Raw genomic sequence first — 23,873 nt, forward strand, 5'->3', positions numbered from 1 at the left:
TCTTGGAGTTTGTTTTATTATTTTTTAGCTGGCCGATCACTATTTAAGTGCTCGATGTAGTATTTTTTCCATCTTAGTCTCGGCTTCCCCGACACCCTTATATGTAGTAAGGCTGGTCTTGTTCTACCCTGTTGTGCTTAAACCACCTGGCCTCGATTGCGTTCATCAAGAGGGCTGTGTCCGACCTAGTGGTCGCAGAGTCTTCATCGGGAGGGGGGAGGGAAGGGGGGGGGGGGGGGGCGACTAGGCATAGCGGTCCAGTGTGTGCCCTGCCGGGGGGGTTCTAGGGTCCTTGTCCTTTATCCTGCCCATAGTGCGCTGCGTCATATCCAGCCCAATGCTCGGCTCTGCCGCTCCGGGACCCTCACCAGACAGTCCCCCTGCCACCACCTTTCAATACGCTCCACCGCCATGCCTCCACCTCAACCCCCGACAGGTACTCTCTTCGGCGTTTCCGCCCCATGAAGGGGCTAGGGTGGGCAAGGTGAGGGGTGTCGCGGTTAGACCGGCCAGCCCAGGGACCAGGTCAGTCTTAATCACAGATCCGGGGTAAAAAAGGGTGCAACACTGTCTCCACACTCTCCTGCCAGGTCTCTCTCGATCGTATGGTCCCAGTTAGGTCTCCTTCGGATGGGCTCACCAGGGACCAGCCGGATGCCACTACTGGCACCGCTAGTCCGCGTTGCCCCAGGCGTCTCAGCCCTCCTCGCCGCAGGTCACCAGCCTGCCCGGGCATCGCCGCCCTCAAAGATTGTACCCCTCATACCTTTTTCTGTTGGTGTCCCCGAGCCGTCCCTCAACACCTCACCGGTCTGAACCTCAGCAGAGGGGGGCAGGGCAGGCCCACCCGGCCCCCTCAGGATTGTGAGGGGGGCTCTGCCACTCCAAACAGGCAGTCTCGGTAGGCCCTCTCCACCGAGGCCTCAGAGATTAGGGGGGGGGGGTGGCGGGGGCGGCGTTCTAGAGTTCGCCCGGGCTCCACACAGCCCCCTGGGTGCCAGCTGAGTGAAGGGCCTGCAGCTCACCCCTCGATCCTTCGCAGCGCCGCCGGCTCCGTACCGCTCCTGTTGGGCCCCGAAGACCACAGCGCCAGCCTCTGCCTCCTCTTCCAGCGGCGCAGTCCTGGTCGGCGGCAAGCTGGAAGAAGTGCCTCCGCTCTGCTGCTGTCCGTCGCGGCTCCCACTCCTCTGCGGGGGGTGACTATCGGGAGTCTCCAGGGCTTCTCGCTTTTCCCCAATGCCAGACTGTTTCCGGACGGGGAGACTCTCCGGGGCACCCGCCGCTCTCGATGGGCTCCGCCGCCGCCCGCTGCACCGCTTTTGCCCTCAGTGAGCCTGGGGCTCCATCTTCGGTCTTGCTAGCGGGCCTCCAGGCCGGCCCTCAGCACCGCAGAACACAGGACGACCACTGCCTCTACTTGGCAGTCCTCAGGTGCCGGAGGGGATATTGGAACCGCAGGGATCAGATTGGGTAGGTTTTCGAGACCTTAGGCCCCCTTACCTTACGTCGGATCACTCGCCTGGGTCGGACCTATGCAGACTCGCGTCCAACTCCGCCCTGTAGCTGGCCACGCCCCTCCCTTGCTGTACATTGTTAATGCGGCAAGATTAACTTTAATGAAAGACCATTTCAGCAGAGCTTGATCTAGATTTATTATTATTTATTTAAAACACTTATTAAGCGCACTGTCACCTTGCAGGCATCCTGGCGCTGACTGGTTCAGAAGAGCGGACGAGTAACAGGTGGAGCATGACCTGTCAAGGAGTTGCTTTGGGAAACAGCCATGTTTTGATCGTTCTCCTAAACAGAAGAAGTTCCGTTATTTGCCTAATCTCGAGCGGGAGCAGATTCCAGAGTTTGGCAGCAGCCACCTCAAAGGATCTGCCCCCTGCTCGGACCTTCCTGAATCTAGGTACCTTCACCAACTTGGTCGCAGATGATCGAAGCAGCCTAGTTGGAGTGTACCAGACAAATTTCGATTGCAGGGAGGCAGGGCCGGATCCATGGAGAGCCCTAAAGACTAGGCAGAGGGCCTTAAATTGCATCCTCTGCCTCATAGGTAGCCAATGCAGTTTCGCAAGGGTGGTCGGCCTATGTGCTCTTCTAGGAAGCCCCAGAGCCAACCTGGCGGCCGCTGATTGGATCCTTTGGAGCCAGTCCAACAAAAACTCAGGGGACCCCAGCAAAAGGGCATTGCAATAGTCCAGCCTGCTGAGGATTGTACACCTTACCACTTGAGCACGAGCCTGAGATGGTAAAAGTGGCAAGACTTTCCTCAGGGAGCGTAAGATGGGAAAGCAACAGGCAGTCGTTTTTTTACATGAGTCTCCATACTGATCCTTTGATCTAGCATGACCCCTAAATTACGGACTGAGTCCACAGGCCATACTTTGGTCCCGGTTTCAGGAGGCCAAAAGTTATCTGGAAACGGACGGGGGATCTTATTCCCGGCGCTAAAGAGCACCTTCGTCTTCCCAGCATTAAACTGAAGGGAGTTATCCTTTAGCCGTCGTGATGTATCACGCACACAGTTGTGGAAAACCTCCACAGATGTTGAATCCTCTCCCTCAAATGAGGGAATCATCTGCGTGTCGTCAGCATAGTTTGCAATCCTGATGTTATAGGTTTTAATGAGCGAGATCAAAGGTCTAAGATACAAATTAAAAAGTATGGGACTAATTGCTGAGCCCTGAGGGACCCCGTGAGGTACCTGAGTGAAGGCCGATTGAAAGGGGGGCAAAGACACCACCTGCTGCCTATCCTGCAGAAATGATCGAAACCACATCAAAGCGCTACCTCTCACCCCAGCCTCAGATAACCGATTCAACAAGATCTTGTGGTTGACCGCATCGAAGGCTGCAGACATATCTAGCAGGATTAGAAACGCTGCCTGCCTCCTATCTGCACGCCTCTGAAGCTCATCCATGGCGGTGACCAAGGCAGTTTCGGTCCCTTGAGCTGGCCGGAAACCGAATTGATCATCATCTAATAATTGATGATGTTCCAGGTGTTTGGAGAGAGTGGTACTAACCAGACGCTCGACAATCTTGGCTGGAAAAGGCAGTAAGGAAATGGGTCTGTAATTTTTGGAACAATCCGGGTCTAAAGAGGGCTTTTTCAGCAAAGGAGATATCACCGCCCATTTCCACTGGGCTGGAATGATACCAGTAGCAAGAGATTGATTGCAAATTAGGCGGAGTGACGGAAATAATTCATCTTCATATTCCTTCCAAATTTTATGTGGCACAGGGTCCAAAGGAGACCCAGAGGAAATCCACCTGGTTAGCCCACTAAATGCCTCTTCCGTGAAGAGTGGGAACTCAAGTAATAATTCCTTCGGTACCCCGGCTGGCTCGACAGTCCTGTCCACCGGTGACCCAGGTCTAGCGTCATGAGAGAAATCAGACTCAGGAGAACCTCCAAATCCTCAATAATTTGCTCAATTTTCTCTTTAAAGAATTTGGCAAGGTTCTCACAAAGTTCTTGGGACGGAACAATCGCATTCCTGGAGCACTCGGGGTTGGTAAAGCTGTTCAATATATTAAAGATGATCCTGGAGCAATTAGTGGAATTACAAATCAAGGAGGAATATTATTCTGCCTTAGATTTCTTAATCAGACTCTTATATTCCAAAACTTTGTTTTTTTATACCTCCCTAGATGCTTCCTCGTATTCCCGCCTCCACCTTCTTTCAGCTTGTTTACAGCCCTGCTTCAAGTTTTTCAATGTGTCATTGAACCAGGGGGCAGAACCATTCCCCTTGCAACTACGTATTTTTAGGTGACAGGGAAGATCACTTCCTTCTGGCATGTGACCGGATTCTTTACTCTTGCGGCTACTAATATAAGCGAAACCTCGTCCACTTAAATGAAACAGTCCCATGGATTCCCTCCTCGCTTTCTTTAAATATGGCCAAATAGAAGTGACCTCGATTTAGGAGGTCATAAGCATAGGGGAAGGGGGCAAATTCAGAGATGGCAGTTGGAAACAGCGGACTCACATCTGGGTAACAGGTCAAGCTGGCAATGAACCCTCCTGTATGGTTTTAGAGACCGCTGTAGTGAAAGCACCACTGTCTGGGCCATTCGTGGGCAAAGAGAATCATTGTTGCCCGAGATTGTCAAAGCTTCAGCAGCTATGGGAATTAGTAATCTGAAAAGGTAGATTTTGCAAGAGCAGAACACCTTGTAGCAGGTTCTACCTATTGCACCACAATGGAGACTGTTTCACTGCTATTGAAAGCTGAAGTTTATCATCCCAGTTTTTGTACCTTCCAATCTACTACGCAGGGTTGAAGCAGTCTTACATGCAATCATGCCTTTGGAACAATAAAAATGCTGAAAGTCATTGAACCCAGTAGGAAGATATTTGCCTTGATCTCAGCTTTGGGGTTTTTATGAGCTGTCACTGCTACCAGATTGATAACTCTTCTGAAGAAAACAATTCTCCTTGTGCCGCATACAGTATCGCTCTCAAATAATATGGAACTAGTGTTGGTGATTTGCAAATCTAAATGGCCCAACAGTGAAACAGTTGTACACTTGTGTTGTCACTTTACCGGTGTGAGACTTTATCAACGAATTAACTAAGTATGGATAATACTTTCTGATGACGAAGATGGACTTCGTCATCATTGCCATACATTTTCAGAACTTACCACGTGCCAACGTCAGGCCGAAGGGGTGCAATGAAAACTGGTAAGCTGCATGGCCAACTTCATTACAGACACATTTCCTGTGTTACTCTGTGACTGGACAGGGGGAATAAGAATCAGCATGTCTGCATACCACCTCCAGCCCCTAGTATGTGATGAGGAAATATTTAATGCAACACAAAGATTAGAAATGCCTTCCTGAGGCACTTCTTGACTGTTCCAAGATCTAAAATAGTCCTGAGCTCCTTTGGCCCGCCTTTTGAATCAGGAAGTATACTGATTAAAAGTGTTTCTCCACGTGGGGGCAGCACTGGTTCTATTGCTTGCTTGTGAACAAACAAGGCTGTGAAGGTGTGCACATCAGACATATAAAGGGTTGACAATAGTGGTGTTGAATAGATGGAGGAGTTGCCTTGGGTACCAATTTTTTCACACTAGTCAGCAACCACATTTTGCTTGTGGTTGTCACTCTTCTTAAAGCAGTGCTATAGTTCATCCCCCGACATGCAAAGAAAAAGTAGTAAGGGGAAGAAGTCGTCCTAGTCGACAGTTTGATGGTGTCTCCCTGCTTTATTAGTAGATTGTAGACTTGTTCTCTGCACCACGTTGCTGGTGCTAGAGATACCTTTAACCGTGCTGCTGCAGATGGTAGAGCCTGTGAGGAGATTGAACCTTCTACCGAAAATAGCAATGAGTCTCGCTGCCTGTACTGGGATTTGTAGAACCTTCTTTTTCCTTCACAGCCAACGCTGCCAGTCTCAGCTCTTCATTCTAAACATTTCTTTGCCTGATGGCTAAAAAGAGAATTACCTGAAAATGGAAGAAATGAGACTGAATTCATTACCGCAAGCATTTGCCTGGTATTGAGCGACATAATGAAGCTACAGGACAACATTCTCAGAGGACCTTATGCTGGAGAAGCAGGTTACACCAAGTAATCAGCAAAGCAGGATTTGCTTGGCAAACAGTGAGGCTCACACTTTGCAGGGCTTTCTACTCCTCTGTTAATGGGATTTATAATAGAAAAAAAGGTTACCAGCCAGTTCAAAAACCATGGGCAATTCAAACTCTTTGGGATGCCAATGGTATACTAACTAGTAACCTGGATTTTGCAGTCTTATCTGATCTTTAGGGCCTACATTGTTTCCTAGTTCAGTTTCCGCATCATCATTTGTTAGAAATTTGCCCATTCTGCAGGTTCACTGCATCTGGTTTTGCCCTTTTGTTGGCTATAGAACTCTGTGCACTTTAATCTTGCTAACCAGTGGTAAAGTGCGTGTGCTTCTCCTTCCAACATAGCAAAATTGATATTCTCCTGATTGGCATATTTAACTTACCAATATGCCTCTAGTATAGGGTACCTAAAGTGTCCCCTTGTACCTAATCGTTAAATGTCACCAGTGGACTGCAGCACACACAGGCCTGTCAAGTACCACACACTGCCCATCAGAATAACGCATTTTTTATGCTAGTGTCTGCATCACTGCACCAAAATGCTGTGTCACACATTATCAGCAAGCTACTTCCTATAATGTTTAACGAGGCGCTGAATCGGATTAAGTGATGGGGTGGTGGTTCACTTCACAGCAGCCTGTGCAGTGTGGGCCAAGCCGATGAGAGGTGCATTGCTATAGAGATCTAAGCCTGGGTCTGGCAGTTCTTTCCCTTAATGAAATTGCAATTGTAACATTATTCCAACTGGGCCATCATCTAGTGCTGTTCATGTTCTGGCCCCCAGTGCTGCAGCCTGTGTCAAGAGAACAGAGAGCACTGTGACCAGGCATCCTTTCCAGGGGAGGCCAGTCCAGAGTGCCTATCTCAGCCCTCCACCAAGTCTGGGCCTGAGGGGAAGACAGTCCCTAACTTGCTTATGACAATAGAGAAGCACTGGCAGCACACAGAGACGAAGGCTGGCTCTGGCAACAAACTGGGGGTGGGCAAAAAATTCAACTCAGCTGATAGAGTTTTAACCACTTCGCATGAAGCATAGAGTTCCGGCAAAACTACACCAACCACAGTGTTGTGGAGTTTTTCTGCACACGCGGATCACCAACGTTAAGTCGGTGAGCCAGAATTTGTCTCCCCTAGTGAGAGTTTTGAGCGCTAGAGCACCTCCTGCATGTTTTCTCAACATGGGCAGTTGTGGCAGGTCGCTACCTTCCGTGCTGAGAAAGCTGCAGTAGAAAATCAAATTGAGCGTCCTCCGACACGCTGTGTGGTGCCATATGTGCCGATTGTTACAGCATGGAACTGGCTCCCAATGCTAAAAATCAGTGCGACATACCAAAACTCCACTGCTCGCAGAAATCTACGAGTTCTACCGACTCCTATCACCAACTTCCTTAGCACAAGCAAGTCCAGCACTGTGGCTGATTTCTTATTAAACACCCCACCCGCTGCACGTTTTCCAGGAAAAAACATACCGCTACATTCATGAAAGTAAACACAGATAAAGAGGCACGATTATGGTACTTATGTTATGTTGCTGGACCGGAATTAATCAGCTAGCAAAGTTGTTATGGGTTAGCTAAGAAAGAAATCAAATTGCGGTTTTGCAGTATAAAGGTAAGACTATTACATGTAGGGCACCATTATAGCTTAAACAACGATACGAATATGGCTCTTGTTAAATGTATGCATCAGGAATGATAAGTCGATCAATAAGAAAGGTTCTTTAAATTTTCCAATTTTGTTTCTTCAATTTGGCAACATGCTTTTTAGGTCCTTGGTTTTACTCATGAGAAAGTGTGACATTTGGCAGTAGAGTATCACTCATACGTACAACGAAACTACAGAAAAGTCACACATAGACAATCACAAAACTTGGCAGCTATGCACACATTGTACGGCCCAATGCAGTGGCTGACCAGATATGACTGCAGGCCTGCCATGTGTAGTACAGGGCTACAGGTTTAAACTGCAAATTTGGCCTGTCAAAATTAACAACTCTGACAAGCTTAAAACCCTCCTTGTTAATGTTTAGAGGTCGCTCCTAAGTAACCTATTAAGGCAGTGTGTGATATTTAAAAGTAGAACATGTGATATTTAATGTTAGAATGCCCTTACAGTAACTAGTGCCTCAAAGCTTTTTTCACTTTCGCAGCGTTTCTTATTCCACAGAAAGCATTGAATACAATATTTAGTTTAAGAAATGTGATCGCCGCTTAGGAAACCGCTAGAGAAATATTTCAAGGACATTTTTTAATAATTAAATTAAATTAAATGTAATGGTAACAGCAAATGTTGCCTATTACAGAAAAGGCATACCAGAATAGTTACCTTTTGCTTGTCTAAAGCCTCAAAGCCTTGCTTGTCTAAAGCCTCGAAGCCTTACTGCAAGTATAAAACGGTCACCTGGTAGCTTGATCAATCAATCAATCATTGAATTTATATAGTGCACTACTTACCCAGAGGGTCTCAAGGCGCTGGGGGGGGGGGGGGGGGGGGGGGGGGGGGGGGGAGGATCTGCTACTGCTCGAACAACCAGGTCTTGAGTTGCTTCCTGAAGGCGAGGTGGTCCTGGGTCAGGCGGAGGTGGGTGGGGAGGGAGTTCCAAGTCTTGGCGGCGAGGTAGGAGAAGGACCGTCCCCCTGTGGTGGTTCTGCGGATGCGGGGGACGGCGGCGAGGGCGTGGCTGGTCGAACGAAGCTGGCGTTTGGGAGCGTAGAAGTTGAGGTGGCTGTTGAGGTATCCTGGGCCTTGGCTGTGTAGTGCTTTGTGTGCGTGGGTGAGGAGACGGAAGGTGATTCTCTTGTTGACCGGGAGCCAGTGCAGATCTCTCAGGTGTCCGGAGATGTGGCTGCGACGGGGGATGTCCAGGATGAGTCGTGCTGAGGCGTTCTGGATCCGCTGGAGTCTCTTCTGGAGTTTGGCGGTGGTTCCGGCGTAGAGGGTGTTGCCGTAGTCCAGACGGCTGGTGACGAGGGCCTGGGTGACTGTCCTCCTGGTCTCGGTGGGGATCCACCGGAAGATCTTGCGTAGCATGCGCAGGATGTTGAAGCACGACGAGGAGACGGCGTTGATGGCTTCCCACAGGAGGAACAATGGGCTTTGGTGTGGGCAGGAGCGGTTTCTCCCTATGACAGGTTAGCCTGTGGATGTGCCGAAACGCTTAGTGTACATCAATGGGGTCTCCCATGACACAGACAGGCAAGGTTTCTGCAAAATGCATGTTTTAATAGATGTCTTCACTGTAATAGAATAGATTAAAGACAGATAATGAGATTCCTAGATTAGGCCCCACAAGTTAAAAGGTCCCCCAAAGACATGAGCTGGCTTTGGTGTTCATTCACAATTTGACTTTGCAATTTACAATGTGCATGTCTTACCATGGTAGCTAAGACCGATAGTTCCCCTAAATGTCTCTTCAAAATTCACAGGTAGGTAGAAACACAGCCACCCAAAGACGCAAGCAGCAGAATGCAAAGTAACTAACAAACATGGACACCTCAGGATTGCGCTTGGGAGTGAGGGGATGCTGATAAAAGTACTCACTTGCCGGGCTGATCCTGCCACTACTCCCATTCTGGCGCTGGAGATGTTCCTTGTAACACACAGAGCACATACCGTTCGTCCGCGGGTTTCCATAAAACCCGCAGCCCGTGGAGCATAGCATTGGTGCCTGCCCGGGGTTCGTTTCCTGCGCCATATTCATCTGCTGACACCTGCGAGTTCAAGAGAATTAACACAATAAATGTTCGTAAACAGTGTTTCCCTCCCCTCTCTGAACTCTTACCACTACCTTGAACTTGTTCAACAAACAAGGTCTACTTGTTCAGCACCCTACTCACTCCAAACATGTTATGGCCTACTCTAGACAGAAGATTAAACCATGTGTGAATGGCTTGACACCTGGCTTTATTGCAACAACAGTGTCTTTGCTTAATCTCACTAACACTACACAAAGACTATCAAAATTAAGAAAGCAATCTACATTCTGATTCTCAAGTTAACAGTGGCAGTAGCTAAAGTGGCTTAGTATTTTGCTTCCATGTGCGCAGGATGGTGGGTGGGTGGGGATGGGGGGCTCTAAAATGGTAGGTTAAGTAGAGTATTTCCAGAGAAGCATATATAAATGGAAACCTAAGAGGGATGGATTTTTTCTGGTCTTAGGTAAACTGATTATAAGTGTACTTTGAGAAGTTGATAACTCAAGTGCACTTCAAGCAATTGCAAAAGGCATTGCAAAATGTCTTCAAAAGAGGCAATGAAGGGCACAAAACATGCTTTCAAGATACAAGTAGACAAAATGTTTCAAACACTGCAGCATAGCAACTTTATAGGATTGCCCTCCTGAGCTACGTTAATGCATCATCATGCCTGACTTGAATTCCAAACCACAGAAGCCGAGCTGCCAAGCTCAGTGCACACAATATGTGGATTTGCTGGCAACTTCATATAGTGTCCATGGAGCATGTGCATCAGCTGCAAGAACCACGTGTGCCTCAACCATGTCTGTTGTGTAATGTGGTTCAATGTGCATTTCCTAACCACTTATGAAATGAGTGGTATGTGGGAGGAAATAATGTATGGAAGCGTAATGCCCCCATTGATATTACTGACCATGACTGTGGACACCAGTGCAGAGGACATCTATGCAAGGACTTTAGTTCTCATAAGTGGCTGTTCCCCTCTCTATGCTGCATGCATCTGCAATGTGATTGTGGGCTCGGAGGATTTTTGTTTACAAGGAGGGATATGCCCCTTGAACAAAGTCAATTCTTCGGTGACTGGCTTTAGAAGGGACATGCCTCTTATTAGCAAAAGTCAATTCTTCGATGCCTGGCTGAAATGTTAATATGAAATTGCGGGAAGCAACCCCTTACGCAAGGATCGCTCCCCTTGGGGGCAATTCTAATCTATTTTTCGCCACCACATTTATTTGTGTATTCTGCCCCTCTCCGAAGGGCAGATGGGCTCTTTTTAGGCCGAGCTACCTTCTGGGAGATGTAAGCCCACCAGGTATTGCATTTTGATGGGGAGCGCCCAGGACCTTTTTTTTTGCCCCCCGTTCCCTCCTGGAAGGCAGATTGGATTTTTTTTAGAACAACATAACCTCTTGGGTGGCCAGTGATGGAAGCCCAATATACACTAGGGATTTTATATGGCAACGTACAGTTGGTCAAGGGTACCTCTCCTTGGGTAGTCCGCTCTCTGAGAACAGATTTTTTTTTAGTCTTTGGTCTTTATAGAATTGGTTGGGCCTCAGGATTGGTGGTAACACTTGAGTTACCTGGAAATAAAGCTATGTATGTGGTGGGGGATCTGTATCTGGGGCAGTGATGGTCGGCACGGATTTGGGGTAAAGGGGTGGGTAAGGAGGGGGTTAAAAAAACATTTTTTTTTTAAACGTACCTCCTCGCTGCGTCTTTTCTCCGTCGTCTCTCCCGACCGGACCAGAACAGGATTGTGTTTGATCTAAGCACCGAGGTTCGGCGCACAGCCAGGGACTGGGAGCCTGGGCATGTTCTCCACCCAAGCTGTAATGTAGCCTGGGTGGAGAACATGCAAAGTGTACATGACTGTTTAGCTGGCCGCAGACAGCCAGCCAAACAGTCATGCACACTTAAACGCAAGGTTATCATCATTGTATTTTTATTTTACTGCTGAAAAGCAGAGGGGCGACGCTCCTTGGACTAAGTGGAGGGGACGCAACTGATATATTGTAAGGTCTGCTTCCATCTGGTGGAATTTCTTATTTGCCTTTATCATGTCTCCTTTCGGGAGAATATCGGTGCCTTTTGATTGATATTTTGTTATTTTTTATCGCTTTTAATTTTTATTTTTTTCAATTGTAGAGCCAATAGTTTCCTTTGTCTTGGCGATAAATCCTGTTTGCGCGTGCAGCTTTGAAAGATCTGTAGTTTGCGGTTTGGTAGGCAACACATTTTGTAATATTTTCTTCAAATGTGTATCCTTGGCCTGTTTGTATAAAACAAATTGACTACTGTACTAATGTTCGAAGCTTTAGCTTTTTGTGCGATTGTCTTTCAAAGTAACGTATTAATTTGTACATGTTGTATACTGTCTTGTGAAATGTGTAGTTCTTTCCCTTTCCACTGGGACTTCTTTGATGCTTGCTGTGTAGAGTAGGTGCAGTTGATCATCAGTCTTCCTGTCTCTGGCAAGTATGTGGTATTGTTTGAGCATACAAGTCTTTGTGTGCTTGGTATTGATGGACTTTCCCTTCCAGATTAGTATATGCTAGTAGTTTGACTTTGTTTGATAAAGCCACAGTTCACTTATTTTACAGTGCTGGTTATTGTTGAATTATTCATTGTTTTACTTTTATTAGGAAGAATTAGGACTATCCACAAGTGTGCTTTTCGAATCTTCCTCTGGTCATGGTTCTGAGACAGACCCTGCATCTAAGGCAGAAGGCGAAGTCCAAGATTCTGGAAATTAATTTTCTGACCAAGAGGAATAATCTGATTATGAAGCCATTATCAGTGCAGAGGAAGTGCCTCTTTTAGAGGAGGACACTGAAATGCTGATAGTGCATCAGGAGGAATCTGTATTATAGCCGGTGGCTAGAAGGCTTCCCATTGGAAGTGATGAACTCTGGGCTGCTCTAAACATGATGCAGCCTATGTTGCCTGCCTTTAGTGGTGTGCTCCCTCTGGATTCCCACCCGGAATATGAGGGTATACTCATCATAAACGTTTATATGCAGGGAGGTGGACATTAGTAGTATAAATCAGAACTGAACAAGGGCAAAAAGGATATAACAGATGTTTATCAGAGAGACCCGTTTATATTAGCAGGTGACTTCAATCACAAACTAGATCTATATAGAGTTGATTAGAGATGTAAAGAGTTGCTGTTGTCCTAGAAGATAAATGCTGCCAGCTTTCCTGAGAAGGGGGGGGGGGGGTTAGACATGCCTCAAGAGATATGGTCCTAGGCAACTTTATGGGCTCAATGTGCCTAATTTGTGTTAATGAAAGGATGGAGTCAGACCGGCCAGCAAGCGGTACATTTAAGGTAGTAGGCAAACCATTATACCCCATAGACTACATCTTTATTAATGCATGGAATTTCAAATTAGTAAGAGATTTGAGGTGCTGAAGGCTGAGGGAAATGGCCACTACCCACTTAGACTCAAGAAAGCAGGAGGAAATAAAACAAGCACTGGCGTTGCCAATAGGTCTCGCAGTAGGAAAGTTGGAGCTATTGGTTTTGTAAATAACATTTTATATTTATATATTGTTATTGTCAATGCCAATAACGATATATAAATATAAAATGTCATTTAGAAAAGCTGGTTTTGTAAATAACATTTTATATTTATATATTGTTATTGACAATGCCAATAACGATATATAAATATAAAATGTCATTTAGAAAAGCAATAGCTCCAACTTTCCTACTGCGAGACCTATTGGCAACGCCAGTGCTTATTTTTTGTTCTGTCCGATTGATTCCCAGCTGATGTTCTCACTGTGTGAACTTTGACATGTAATTTTATTTTCACTTACGTTAGATTAACTTTGATATGGCTCTTCTCGCAAGCCAAAAACGTGACTAACATTAAAGTAGGAACATTTGCTTCGTCTTCAAACATCGCATTTCCGCAAGAACGGCGCTCGAAATGGACGCTGATCGCTTTAATGGTAATGGTTCGAAATAGCTTCTTGAGCTTACAGCCCCGGTATTGCTTGCAGTATAGATACCCTTTGAGCATACGTGAACGCGACACTGAAAAGCAGTCACTAGAGGGTGCTAGACACTCACAATAAGGAGCGGACACACACACACACAGCTGAGCACGGAATTCATTAATGTAGAAATAATGGCGAAAACTGTCCGTGAATGGGAGCTTCTCCTGCGGGGTACGAACAGATATCGCCTTGCACACATGCAACTCTCACAACAACTCCGAATATCGTCTCCAAGTGGAATGTGGGACCCACTGGCTGGCCTCATATAGACACACCATGAATGACCTGCGAACACGACAGACATTAAAACGCCATCATGCAGTTTTCCACAAGTGCACTATTACCGACGGTGCGCGCGCTTTGATTCAATCATCGTGCGATAACTGCTCGGAACAGCATTGGGTAACCTAGTGGCCTCTTCCAGCACAGCCTTGTATAGAAGCCGTTTACTGTAGGTAACGTGATTTATACTTAGTCTCATGCAACCAAGAAAATTTGGTTTAATAATTTTGCATTTCTTATTGTAGTGCACGAAAACGAGCATTTCCCGCGTAATCTCGCAGTCTTTAGTTGTTGCCATTACTCAAGAACCCGTGTCGTTTCTGTTGAAGTGGTGGTCGATCAAGGGGTCAGAGTTTGACGAGTGAGAGCGCACTGGATAATTACAGGCATTTCTCTGCCGATACCAAGAAACGGAAATGACTCAAGTACATACCGACACCGGAGGCCAAGACCTCACAGACAACCTCGATTTGAAGCAAGATGGAGCGAGTAAAAAGCATGGGGTAGAGGTGTGGGGAAGGGTATGCATTGCTCTACCAGCTCAGAATTAGTTAGACAATCATAGAAAGCCCACAAACCAGAGAGTAGCAAAAAAATAAAAATACTCCCCAGTTAGAACAAAATATCTGAGGGCACCAAGCAAGTGTGCCCAACCCTCCCTAAGCAAGGCAGTGCTGTTAGATTAACTTTGATATGGCTCTTCTCACAAGCCAAAAACGTGACTAATATTAAAGTAGGAACATTTGCTTCGTCATCAAACATCGCATTTCCGCAAGAACGGCGCTCGAAATGGACGCTGATCGCTTTAATGGTAATGGTTCGAAATAGCTTCTTGAGCTTACAGCCCCGGTATTGCTTGCAGTATAGATACCCTTTGAGCATACGTGAACGCGACACTGAAAAGCAGTCACGAGAGGGTGCTAGACACTCACAATAAGGAGCGGACACACACACAGCTGAGCACGGAATTCATTAATGTAGAAATAATGGCGAAAACTGTCCGTGAATGGGAGCTTCTCCTGCTGGGTACGAACAGATATCACCTTGCAGCCTTTGAAGTACACAGGCATGCTGTGACGGAGGTGTGAGAGGTCTCTGGCAGGGAACAGATGGCAGGGGCCTGGGGGAAGCTGGCTGGGGAGGGGGAGGAGAAGTGAACAGATGTCCGTGAGGTGTGGGAGGAGTGCCTGATGCCGGATGGGGGCGGGAGAGATGGGGGCGTAAGAGCCTGGGAATGCGAGAGGCTGGGCTTGCATGCGATGCCTGGGGGAAGCTGGCTGGGGAGGGGGAGGAGAAATGAACAGATGTCCGTGAGGTGTGGGAGGAGTGCCTGATGCCGGATGGGGGCGGGAGAGATGGGGGCGGGAGAGCCTGGGAATGCGAGAGGCTGGGCTTGCATGCGATGCGCGTGCATGTACACGGGAACTGCAAGAAAACCGCGGGGCTGAAAGCCCTTTGGTTTGACTTGTGTTTTGCCGACATGAATTCTCGCTCCGCTCGATGCGCTTGCGCGCATCGATAGGTCGCGAGACCTAAAAAAAAACCTAAAAAATAAATCAAGAGTTCCATTTGTACCGGGGTAATTGCAGACTACTTGTTTGACAAAGGAGTATATGGGGAAACTGGGGCCATTCCAGCAGAGCCAAACTTTAGATGGCATTCCAAATACTAGTAATATTGGATGGATCAACTATGTAATTACCCAACTGGTCCAATGTCGAAGGGTCAAAACGAAAGGGAAAAGCCACAGGAAAGACAGGAAGAAGAGAGGCCAGAATATAGAAAAACTGGTTCAATGAGGAATGTAGGAAATTAAAATCGGACAGGCTGTTCAGCTGCTTTGTCTACTATTAATATCTTTAAGGGCATTCTGGTTACCATACAAGGGCTCCACAGCCACAATTGGGCACAGGTCATCCTGGATAGAGATGGGACATTGTTGAAGAAGATCCCAATTGAAAATGGGTTAAGACAGGGGTGTTTTTTTGGCTCCCTTGCTCTTCTTGTTCACAGCCGACTAGCCATCTACACTGAGTAAGGCATGAAGTGCCCGTCCCAAATTAGATGGGAAACACATGGATTGCTTACTTTATGCATACAATTTGATAATCCAAGATCAAACGTTGATAGGTCTGCAGAGGAAGCTAGATGTGTTTAAAGAATATTGCAACCAGAAAACACTAGTGGTAGACCTGGAAAAAACCAAGGTCCTGAGCTTTGGAAAGAAGAGGAGAAAATGGAGCGGGTTCATGGGCCCCACAAAGCTGGAAACAGTAAATTAGTAAAAAAAACTAGGAATGTGGTTTGAAAAATCCATAAAAGGCAACTCCCATTTGAGTGCATTGAGAATACGAGCCCTGGCCTCAGTGGGCTAAACTAATTCAACAGAAATTATAGAGAAAGGCCAGATAGACCAGTTCTGAATGCATACAGGTCCATGATACCGCCACAGTTTCACTATGGAGCCAAACTACTGTACATGAGTTTGTAAAAGAGGCCGGGATGTTGAAGAGGGACAATGCATTAAAAAATCTATTGTCCCTACCTAGGTCCTCTATGGTTCAGGCAGTAAGAATAGAAACAGGCATTGTATCTTGGAAGGTAATGGCATGTATGGCACGAATAAGATTCTGGCAACGTCTGGGGCACGGGGAGGGAGCAAAAAATTGCACAATGGTGTAAATGTGTAGGTTTGCAGAGCAAACTGAAATGGGCAGAGGGGGGTAGGGAAACATACGGTATGTAGGGAACAGAGGGTTACATTTATTTAAGTGCTTTACAGGGATCCCATTAGGCAAGGAATCACACTAAGGGTAGAGGACATGTATATACAGTTTACATCTAAATAACTCCAGATAAGGCCCCAGATTTCTTGATGAGGTAGAGCGGTATTCCGAAGGGAGTCGGTAGTTTGTCAAGGTCTATGTTTTGGTAGGAGGCAGCATTTAGGAGAGGAATTTACCCATAAGGAAGGTTTTGGCCTCCTTTTTGAAACGTGCCAAAGAGGGGATTCTTCTGATGGCTGGCGAGAAAGAGTTCCATATTCTTGGAGCGGATCCAGAGAAAGCCCGGTTAAACGTTTTTTTGTGTGTGTACAATGCAGGTTTGAGTAAGAGGTCTGTGGCGGACCGGGAGTTTCTAATTCTGCCAGATACCACCGGGATCTGTGCGAGATGAGCATGGGAGTTTGAGTATAAGGCCTTGTGTGTAATGCAGGCCAGTTTAAGTTGTATTCTGGCCTCGAGGGGAAGCCAGTTCAATGCTTTCAGGGGTGAAGTTATATGGGCAAATTGTTTGAGCTTGTAAGAAGTCTGGCGGCAGCATTAAGGCAGGCTTTTAATGGTGCCACGGAGATCTTGGGTAAACCAGAGAGGGTGGAGCAGCCAAATTCCAGTCTAGAGATTACTAGCGCTTGGACTGCACTTTTTAGGTCAGTAGTGTTAAGGAAGGGTTTCAGTTTCCAGCGGTAGCTCAAGTGGAATCTGGCTGATTTGACCATAGAGTTGATGTGGTCTGAAAAGTATTTGAGGGACAACAGTACTGGATTTAAGCCCCACTCTAGACCTAGCCGGTGGACTCCCACAAATGTGGATGGGGTGAAGAAGTTCTGGGGTTTAACGGTTGATGGGATTGATAAGGAAGGTGTTGCAGTTTTCATACTGGTCTACTAGCCCCATGATGGCAACTGCTATATTTCCTGTAGCCACGAGCTGGGATTGAGGTTTGCCTCTGCTTCGGATAGTGCATTTTCTTGATAATGCTTCAGCTTTGCCACAGGATCACCCAGATTAAGATTATGCCTGTCATTGATCATTTTGTAGATCGCTTTTCAGAGATCTATGTTGCAGGGAAGGAAATAGCTGTGGATGAGTCTTTGGTCCTGTTCAAGGGCTGTTTGGTTTTTAGGCAGTACATTCCTAGCAAGAAGGCACGTTATGAAATTAAGATGTATATGCTGTCTGAGAGTAGTACTGGGTAGGTCTACAATTTCAGGATGTACACTGGTAGGGATTATTCTATTTCTCCCCCTGCTTGTTCGTCCACTTTTGGAGTCCGTGATAAACTTGTGTGAGAATTTTGTAGAAGATTTATTTTAACAAAGGTCACCATTTATACATACATAACTTCTACACTGGTGTGCAATTGTTCATGGAATTGTTCAAAGTGGACACTGCTGCAAGTGGCATAGTCCACTCCAACCATAAAGTTTACCCCAAAGAGCTTTGATGTAAAATAAAAAACTACTTCAGAGGAGGCAGTGCCTTGCGTAGTGATGAAACTATCTGTGAAATATTCACACAGGAGGAGAGAGGTCCACATGCAGACAACAATTCATGATAAAAGTGCTTTTAAACAACTGTGACTGTTTGGGGTTAGATTGCTTAAGTGTGCAAACCTGGGTGCATTTCAGACCACAATAGACACATCGGTGGTGCAGATAGAGTAAATCAGAGGTTGGCAAGTCATGTGTTTGGTATAGGAAGTTGGGTGTCCATTTATTTAATCTGGCAACCTTCAACACTTCTGTTGTATTCAAGGATTACTCTCTAGATTCAAAGATGACTTTTGTTCAGTATCAGCAGTCTGTAAAATGCAGCTTTGGTGTAGTGGAGCAGGCTAGTTTTCCTAGAGTTGAAATGGTGGGGGATGTGGCTAGATTGTAAGATCTCCACTTTCCTGATTACGTTCCAACCACAACCCAAAAAATAAAAAATAAACTTTCCCTGTAGGAGATGTAGAGTCTGTGTCCAAAGAGGCGTGAAAAAGGACAGTTGTATGTACTGCCCCGAGTGTCCTAATCCTGAACAATGTGTACCAGCATGTTTTCAACCTTACCACACGCAACTCAAGCACTGGGAGCCACTGTGACCTTAAAAGTGAACTGACGGATCTGTATCCTTTTATATATTTTGTTGGCAGTAGTTTGATGTATTTAGTTAGACCTGTTCTCTTTGTAGTCATAGTTTGTTTTATCTCCTTCAAAGTGATTTGTGTTTTTTTGTTTAAAAAAAAAAAAAGGCGGCGTGTGTAGACTGGTGCTTGCCTGGCAATGTGTGGACTGGCGTTTGGCTGGCAGTGTCTCGTGGACTGACACTTGGCTGGCGATGTGTGTGTGTGTAGACTTGCTGCTGGTCAATACACACAAACATAGCTAGCCAAATTCCAGTCCACATACTCAGTCAGCTGTCAGACAGTGTGATTGCTGCATCAGTCCTGTGGGCGCATGAAAGTGATAGGCCCTTGAATGGCGCGGTTTGATGATGTGGGTGTTGTAATGTGCTGGGACTACGGCTGGCGATGTGAATTGTTTTGTGTGCGTGTCACGCAGAAAAGGTGGGTGTAAATTGGTTGGTGCCTTGCCGTGGCTTTACAGCTCACAAGCTGTGAGCCATAGGTTCAGTATTATGATCTTTCAATTATTAACACTGAACCTCATTTCTGTGAAATCATTTGTTAATAAAACTTAAACTTTGAACTTTTCACTCACCCTCATGACAAATCCAACCAGTAGGAGTGTGTACTTGAGGAGTAGATGGTTGTGCAGTAAGTAATATTTGCCTTTTCAGTGTTTCTCTGACAGGGTATACTTTATCTGTATGAAAATCTACTAACTATAGATAGTTTTGTAAACTAGACACCAGGGGGAGTCCAGGGTGGCAAGCAGTGATCCCTCAAAGTACTGGAAATCTGCTGGGAGCCTGAAGCTTCCTGCCAGACAGAGTTACCACAAAACTCCTGATAAAAAATGGTACCTCACCTGTGTGGGTGGGTCTAGTGCCCGCAAAAGTGCAGGGTACAAGACGTAATGTGGTAACATTAACAAAAAGGGTGGCTGCAGTTTTTGGGCCTGTGTTCAAACCCAGGCTTTTCTGGAAACTAGTCACCCAGGGGAGTACAGGTTGGTGTGCCTCTTGTGGATCTCAAAGTTCTTACCCACAATGCCCTGCAAACTTCAATATTTGAATAAAGTAGCACATTGTCCTTGCATTTCTTTGACTTATTCTCCCAGAATCGGTAGGAATCCCCAAACTTCCTACCGCCCAGTGTTCCCCACGTGTCCCAGTAAACAAATGCGGCTCCACTTATGTGGCTGGGGCGAGAGCTTGCAACAGGAACAGGTCAAACTAACATTAATGGGAGTCTGAGCAAAGTGATACTAATTGACCTTGATTTGATCTGTTCCTGTTGCGAGCACTCAAGTGTGGCATCATTTTTATTGGGATAAGTGGGAGAGTGCTGGATGCAAGACATTTTGTGTATTTATACCAGTTCCAGAACTTTCCATCACAGAAATTGGAGGAACATGTTTTTTTTTTTTAATCGCAGTTTGAGGTTAACAGGGGCTTCTGGGTAGGAAAACCTGGTGGGAGTCACACAATTTACCCCACCCTTGATTCGTCTAGATGTCAAAATGTACAGGTTTGCTGGGTTTCCCTATGTGCGGGCTGAGCTAGGGCCCAAAATCTACAGCTAGGCACATTGCAACAAAAAAAAAGGGGTCAGTTTTCAGCGGAAAAATTTGATATGTCCATGTTGTGTTTTGGGCCATTTCTTATCACTGGCATTATGCCTAGCAAGTGTGGACCATTTTTATCAGGAGAATTGGGGGAACACCGAATAGTAGAACAAGCATTATGATCAATTGTATTTTCTCCATTTGTGCCTTCCAAATGTAAGCTAGTGTGTAAGAAAGATGATATTTTGAGAAATGCCCTTTAAATCATATGCTAATATGTGTACCCACAAACTCCGAGATGTTCAAGTAAACACTGCTGTTACTGAACATTTCACCTAACTAGAAAGTCACTATCAACGTTGGGTTTTTTCAATGAATTTCTAGGACTTTGTTTAAAAAAACATTTAGTAATAATTTATTACCACACGCAACTCCAACCCCCTCAATAATGTATTACCACACGTAACTCCACCTCCCTGTTGTACACAGCTTTTGGCTGTGGGCAGCATGGGGTTGGCTGCAGGGCCTGGCATGTGGTCCAACCCCTTCCACCCTCCCAACAGCAGTCAACCCCTACTCTGCGCAGGGCCTTCGGTCTGGCGCAGTGGGGGGGGGTTGTCCACAGGGGCTGGCCTGCAGCCAACCTCTTTCATCCAGCTAACCCCATGCTGCACAAATATGTCCTTTATTAGGCCCTGGGAGAGGAGCACCATTCCCAGGGCCTTTTATTTATTTATTTTTGTTTTAAAGTGGAGGGAGACAGCGTGGCTCCTCTACCCATGCCTCGCCAGGCCCTAGGGGCATCATCCCAAAGGGTCTATTTATTTTAAAGGGGGAGACAGCCATGTGCCCCTCCCCTTGCCTGAGCCCTATTAGTCCAGGGGTACCCCATCCCGCAGGACCAATTTTGTTTGTTTAAAGTAGAGGTAAGATGCATGTCCCCCTTCCCAGAGCCTCATCAGGTCCTGGGGACCGCATCCCCCAAGGCTGTGTCTTTTACAGGGGAAGAGGCAGTGTGCCCCCCCCCCCCCTTCCCAAGCCTATTATGGCCCCGGGCACCCCACCCCCCCAATATCTGCATTATTTCAAGGTGGGGTTCCACCTATATACACACGGTAGGGGCCGTTGTGGAACCAATTCGTACCAAAAATTAGAAATTTACAGTGGGAATGCTTTTCCAGACGTACGGTCACCACATCAGTCAATCTAAAGCTTTTCCAAAACGTGAGGTGATTGAGAACAAGACATTTACTTCAAAGAGCTGTATGGGATGAACAGAATTGACACCTTAATACCTAAAGGACTCAATGACTGCATGGAGTATAGATTCTTCTTGTAAACTAAATTGTTATACACAAGGCACCCTGATTAGGTTCACGTTTTATTGACTATCACACCTCAGTTAATATTGGATGTAGTCCAGAGGCTTAAATTTAATTTTGTTCACATTCTTCAAACATGACATTTCACAAAGCTTTTACAGCAGCCACCAACCGAGACACCGTCTGAGGTACCCATTCTTTTAAACTTCATTCACTCATTTTACACTAATATATCTACTTGCATACAAAGTATTTCAGGTGGACACATACACAACACGCCAAATTCACATCATGGATGGGGACCATACCAGAAAGGTACCCCTTATGTGTTTGTTTGATTGAATTACTATGAGAACAAAGCACACTGTTGTGGGCCTTTTTATTAAAGGCAGAGGTTTTTGTTTGATTAAGTTCTCACTATGAGGACGGAATACACTGTTACACAATTTGTTGACCTTTTAAGAATGGCGGCAAGATTTGGGTCCGATTTTTTTCCTTCCTTTCTGTTTATGACACTGACACGAGCACTTAAAAAACCAAACTGGCAGCTATCTCAAGACACCATCAGAGAAGGGACACAAGTTCTAAACTTGCATGCGGGAAGTGAATGAAAGGACAAAGAGGCTTTTAGTATGCTCTGTCTAATAACCGCACGTTCACGCGACAGCACCGTGCACAAAAGTACTGTCCCTAACTTTTTCGATGGGCGATTAAGTTACATTGGTCATTATGCACGCATATGATTATATTCGCATATGATTATATTCTCCTGTAACCGCATGTACGATATTGAGGCTTGCCTAGCATTATTTTTCTTTAACTGCCCTTTCAACTTTTGATTAAGCAGGGCACTTATTGGGTTCCTCACACGTACAGGACTACATCCGCCCGCAATACGCTGCAAACACTTACAGGTAACCCTATAGCTCCACCACAATTTCACTTCGGCTTGGTAACACATGGAACATCATATACACACTTTGCCACGCAATGACATTTAGAATTATGTTTTTTCAAGAGGGATTATAAGTATGTTGACTTACACCTATAGGCCTACTCATTAACCTGTGGCTCATGCTCGAAGTTTCATTTCCGTTATTTTAGTTACTTCACAGGGTTATATATCCCCCTGAAGAAGGGCCCAGCCCGAAATGCATAGAGATATTTAAAGCTTTGGAATTAAGAATGTTCTTGTATATACAATTGGAAACACATGGAAAGTTTCAACAGTATAAAGCTTTGAACAAAATTAACTTGCCATTCAAATGAGTTAATTTGAGAACCAGCATTGGACTTCAGAAGGGTTTAATTTCTTAAAGGATTTTTTGACGAATTTGATCACTTTCCGAACCTGGGACCACAGTAGTGCACATCGGGGACGCTTCACCCGGTATGAGGGGCGCAACATATTACTTTTCTCTACGCCTAGGTTCAGAAGGCAGTACGTTAGTGTAAACAATGAAATCCAGAAACCGTGACAACCTTTAGGTATGAGCAAGGAGCGCATTAGCAATCAACTTGGAGTTCAGCAAAGTGTGGACCCCACTTTTAAAAAAAAAAAAAAAAAATGAAGTAGCGGCCCTGCGGGATGGGGTCCCAAGGGCCTTTTGAAGGCTTGAAAAGGTAGTCTGCACTCCTCTCCCCCCAAATGTATTTAAATAGGGCCCCATAGGGAGAAGGTCCACAGGAGCATACGTGGCACAGGGAAGGGGACCCTGGGTCTGAAAATAACCTGGGTGGCTTACACCCCCCCACCCCACCCCTCCTCCCCTTAAAAAATACTTCAGGCCCCAGGGGATAGAATCTTCCTAGCTGAGGTGGTGGCAGCCAATAAGATCTCAGTCTGCTCCGCTGATCCTCCGTGGTGTGATGTATACAATTTGTATAACTTTAATTTCTCCCAACTACTGAACGGATTCATACTAAAACACAAAAAGCTCTAGCTTCCTGAGAACTTTGGTGGAAATCCGTTCAGCAATTTGGGCTGCAGTGGTGTTTCAAGTTCCTACACAAAACGACTGAGAAGTTGGCCTGGCATATGCTGTCCATTCTTCTAGTGGGCACCTTGCACCAGTCCAAACAACCCTTATTGATGGTAGGTTTAAAGACAACCTATATAGAAAGCTATCCTAGTGGTAGCTGTGGAGTGCATCCTTCAGGCTAAGTCTTGAAGGAATGCAAAGCAGCTTCTTTTACCAGTCTATAATCCCATGAATGACCAAATGAAAGGAGAACCACACCAGGTATATATATATATACACTTTATGAGGCTAGAGGCAAAAGTACATCAAGTAAACTTATTTAGCACACAGTAAATTAGCACAGTATACGATTAGCCCTAGGGGCGTCACAAACCATATACTATGAAAGGGGTATAAGAACCACGACTGACATGGATACAAGGCCTAGAGCCTGTAGAATCGCCAGGGCCACCAGGAACCACACGGAACGTGTGCAGTATCTAAACACAGAAGCGAATCACCATTTACTTCTATGGA

The 23,873-nt window shown here is 45.9% G+C and overlaps 1 protein-coding gene across 6 annotated transcripts in view; it reads right to left on the minus strand.

Annotated features, from left to right (window-relative positions):
- The window catches only part of ZFAND6 (zinc finger AN1-type containing 6), a 215,585-nt gene that overhangs the window by 152,185 nt on the left and 39,527 nt on the right, over positions 1–23,873 (minus strand). For all 6 annotated transcript variants that reach the window (XM_086957891.1, XM_086957889.1, XM_086957890.1 and 3 more), the window contains exon 2: positions 9,149–9,318. In XM_086957891.1, the coding sequence (XP_086814017.1) occupies positions 9,149–9,308 (160 nt within the window). In that variant the 5' untranslated portion in view covers positions 9,309–9,318. The remainder of the gene's footprint in view (positions 1–9,148; positions 9,319–23,873) is intronic.

The sequence above is a fragment of the Lissotriton vulgaris genome, chromosome 2_1, assembly GCF_964263255.1.
Source record: "Lissotriton vulgaris chromosome 2_1, aLisVul1.2, whole genome shotgun sequence".
NCBI classification, from domain to species: Eukaryota; Metazoa; Chordata; class Amphibia; order Caudata; family Salamandridae; genus Lissotriton; species Lissotriton vulgaris.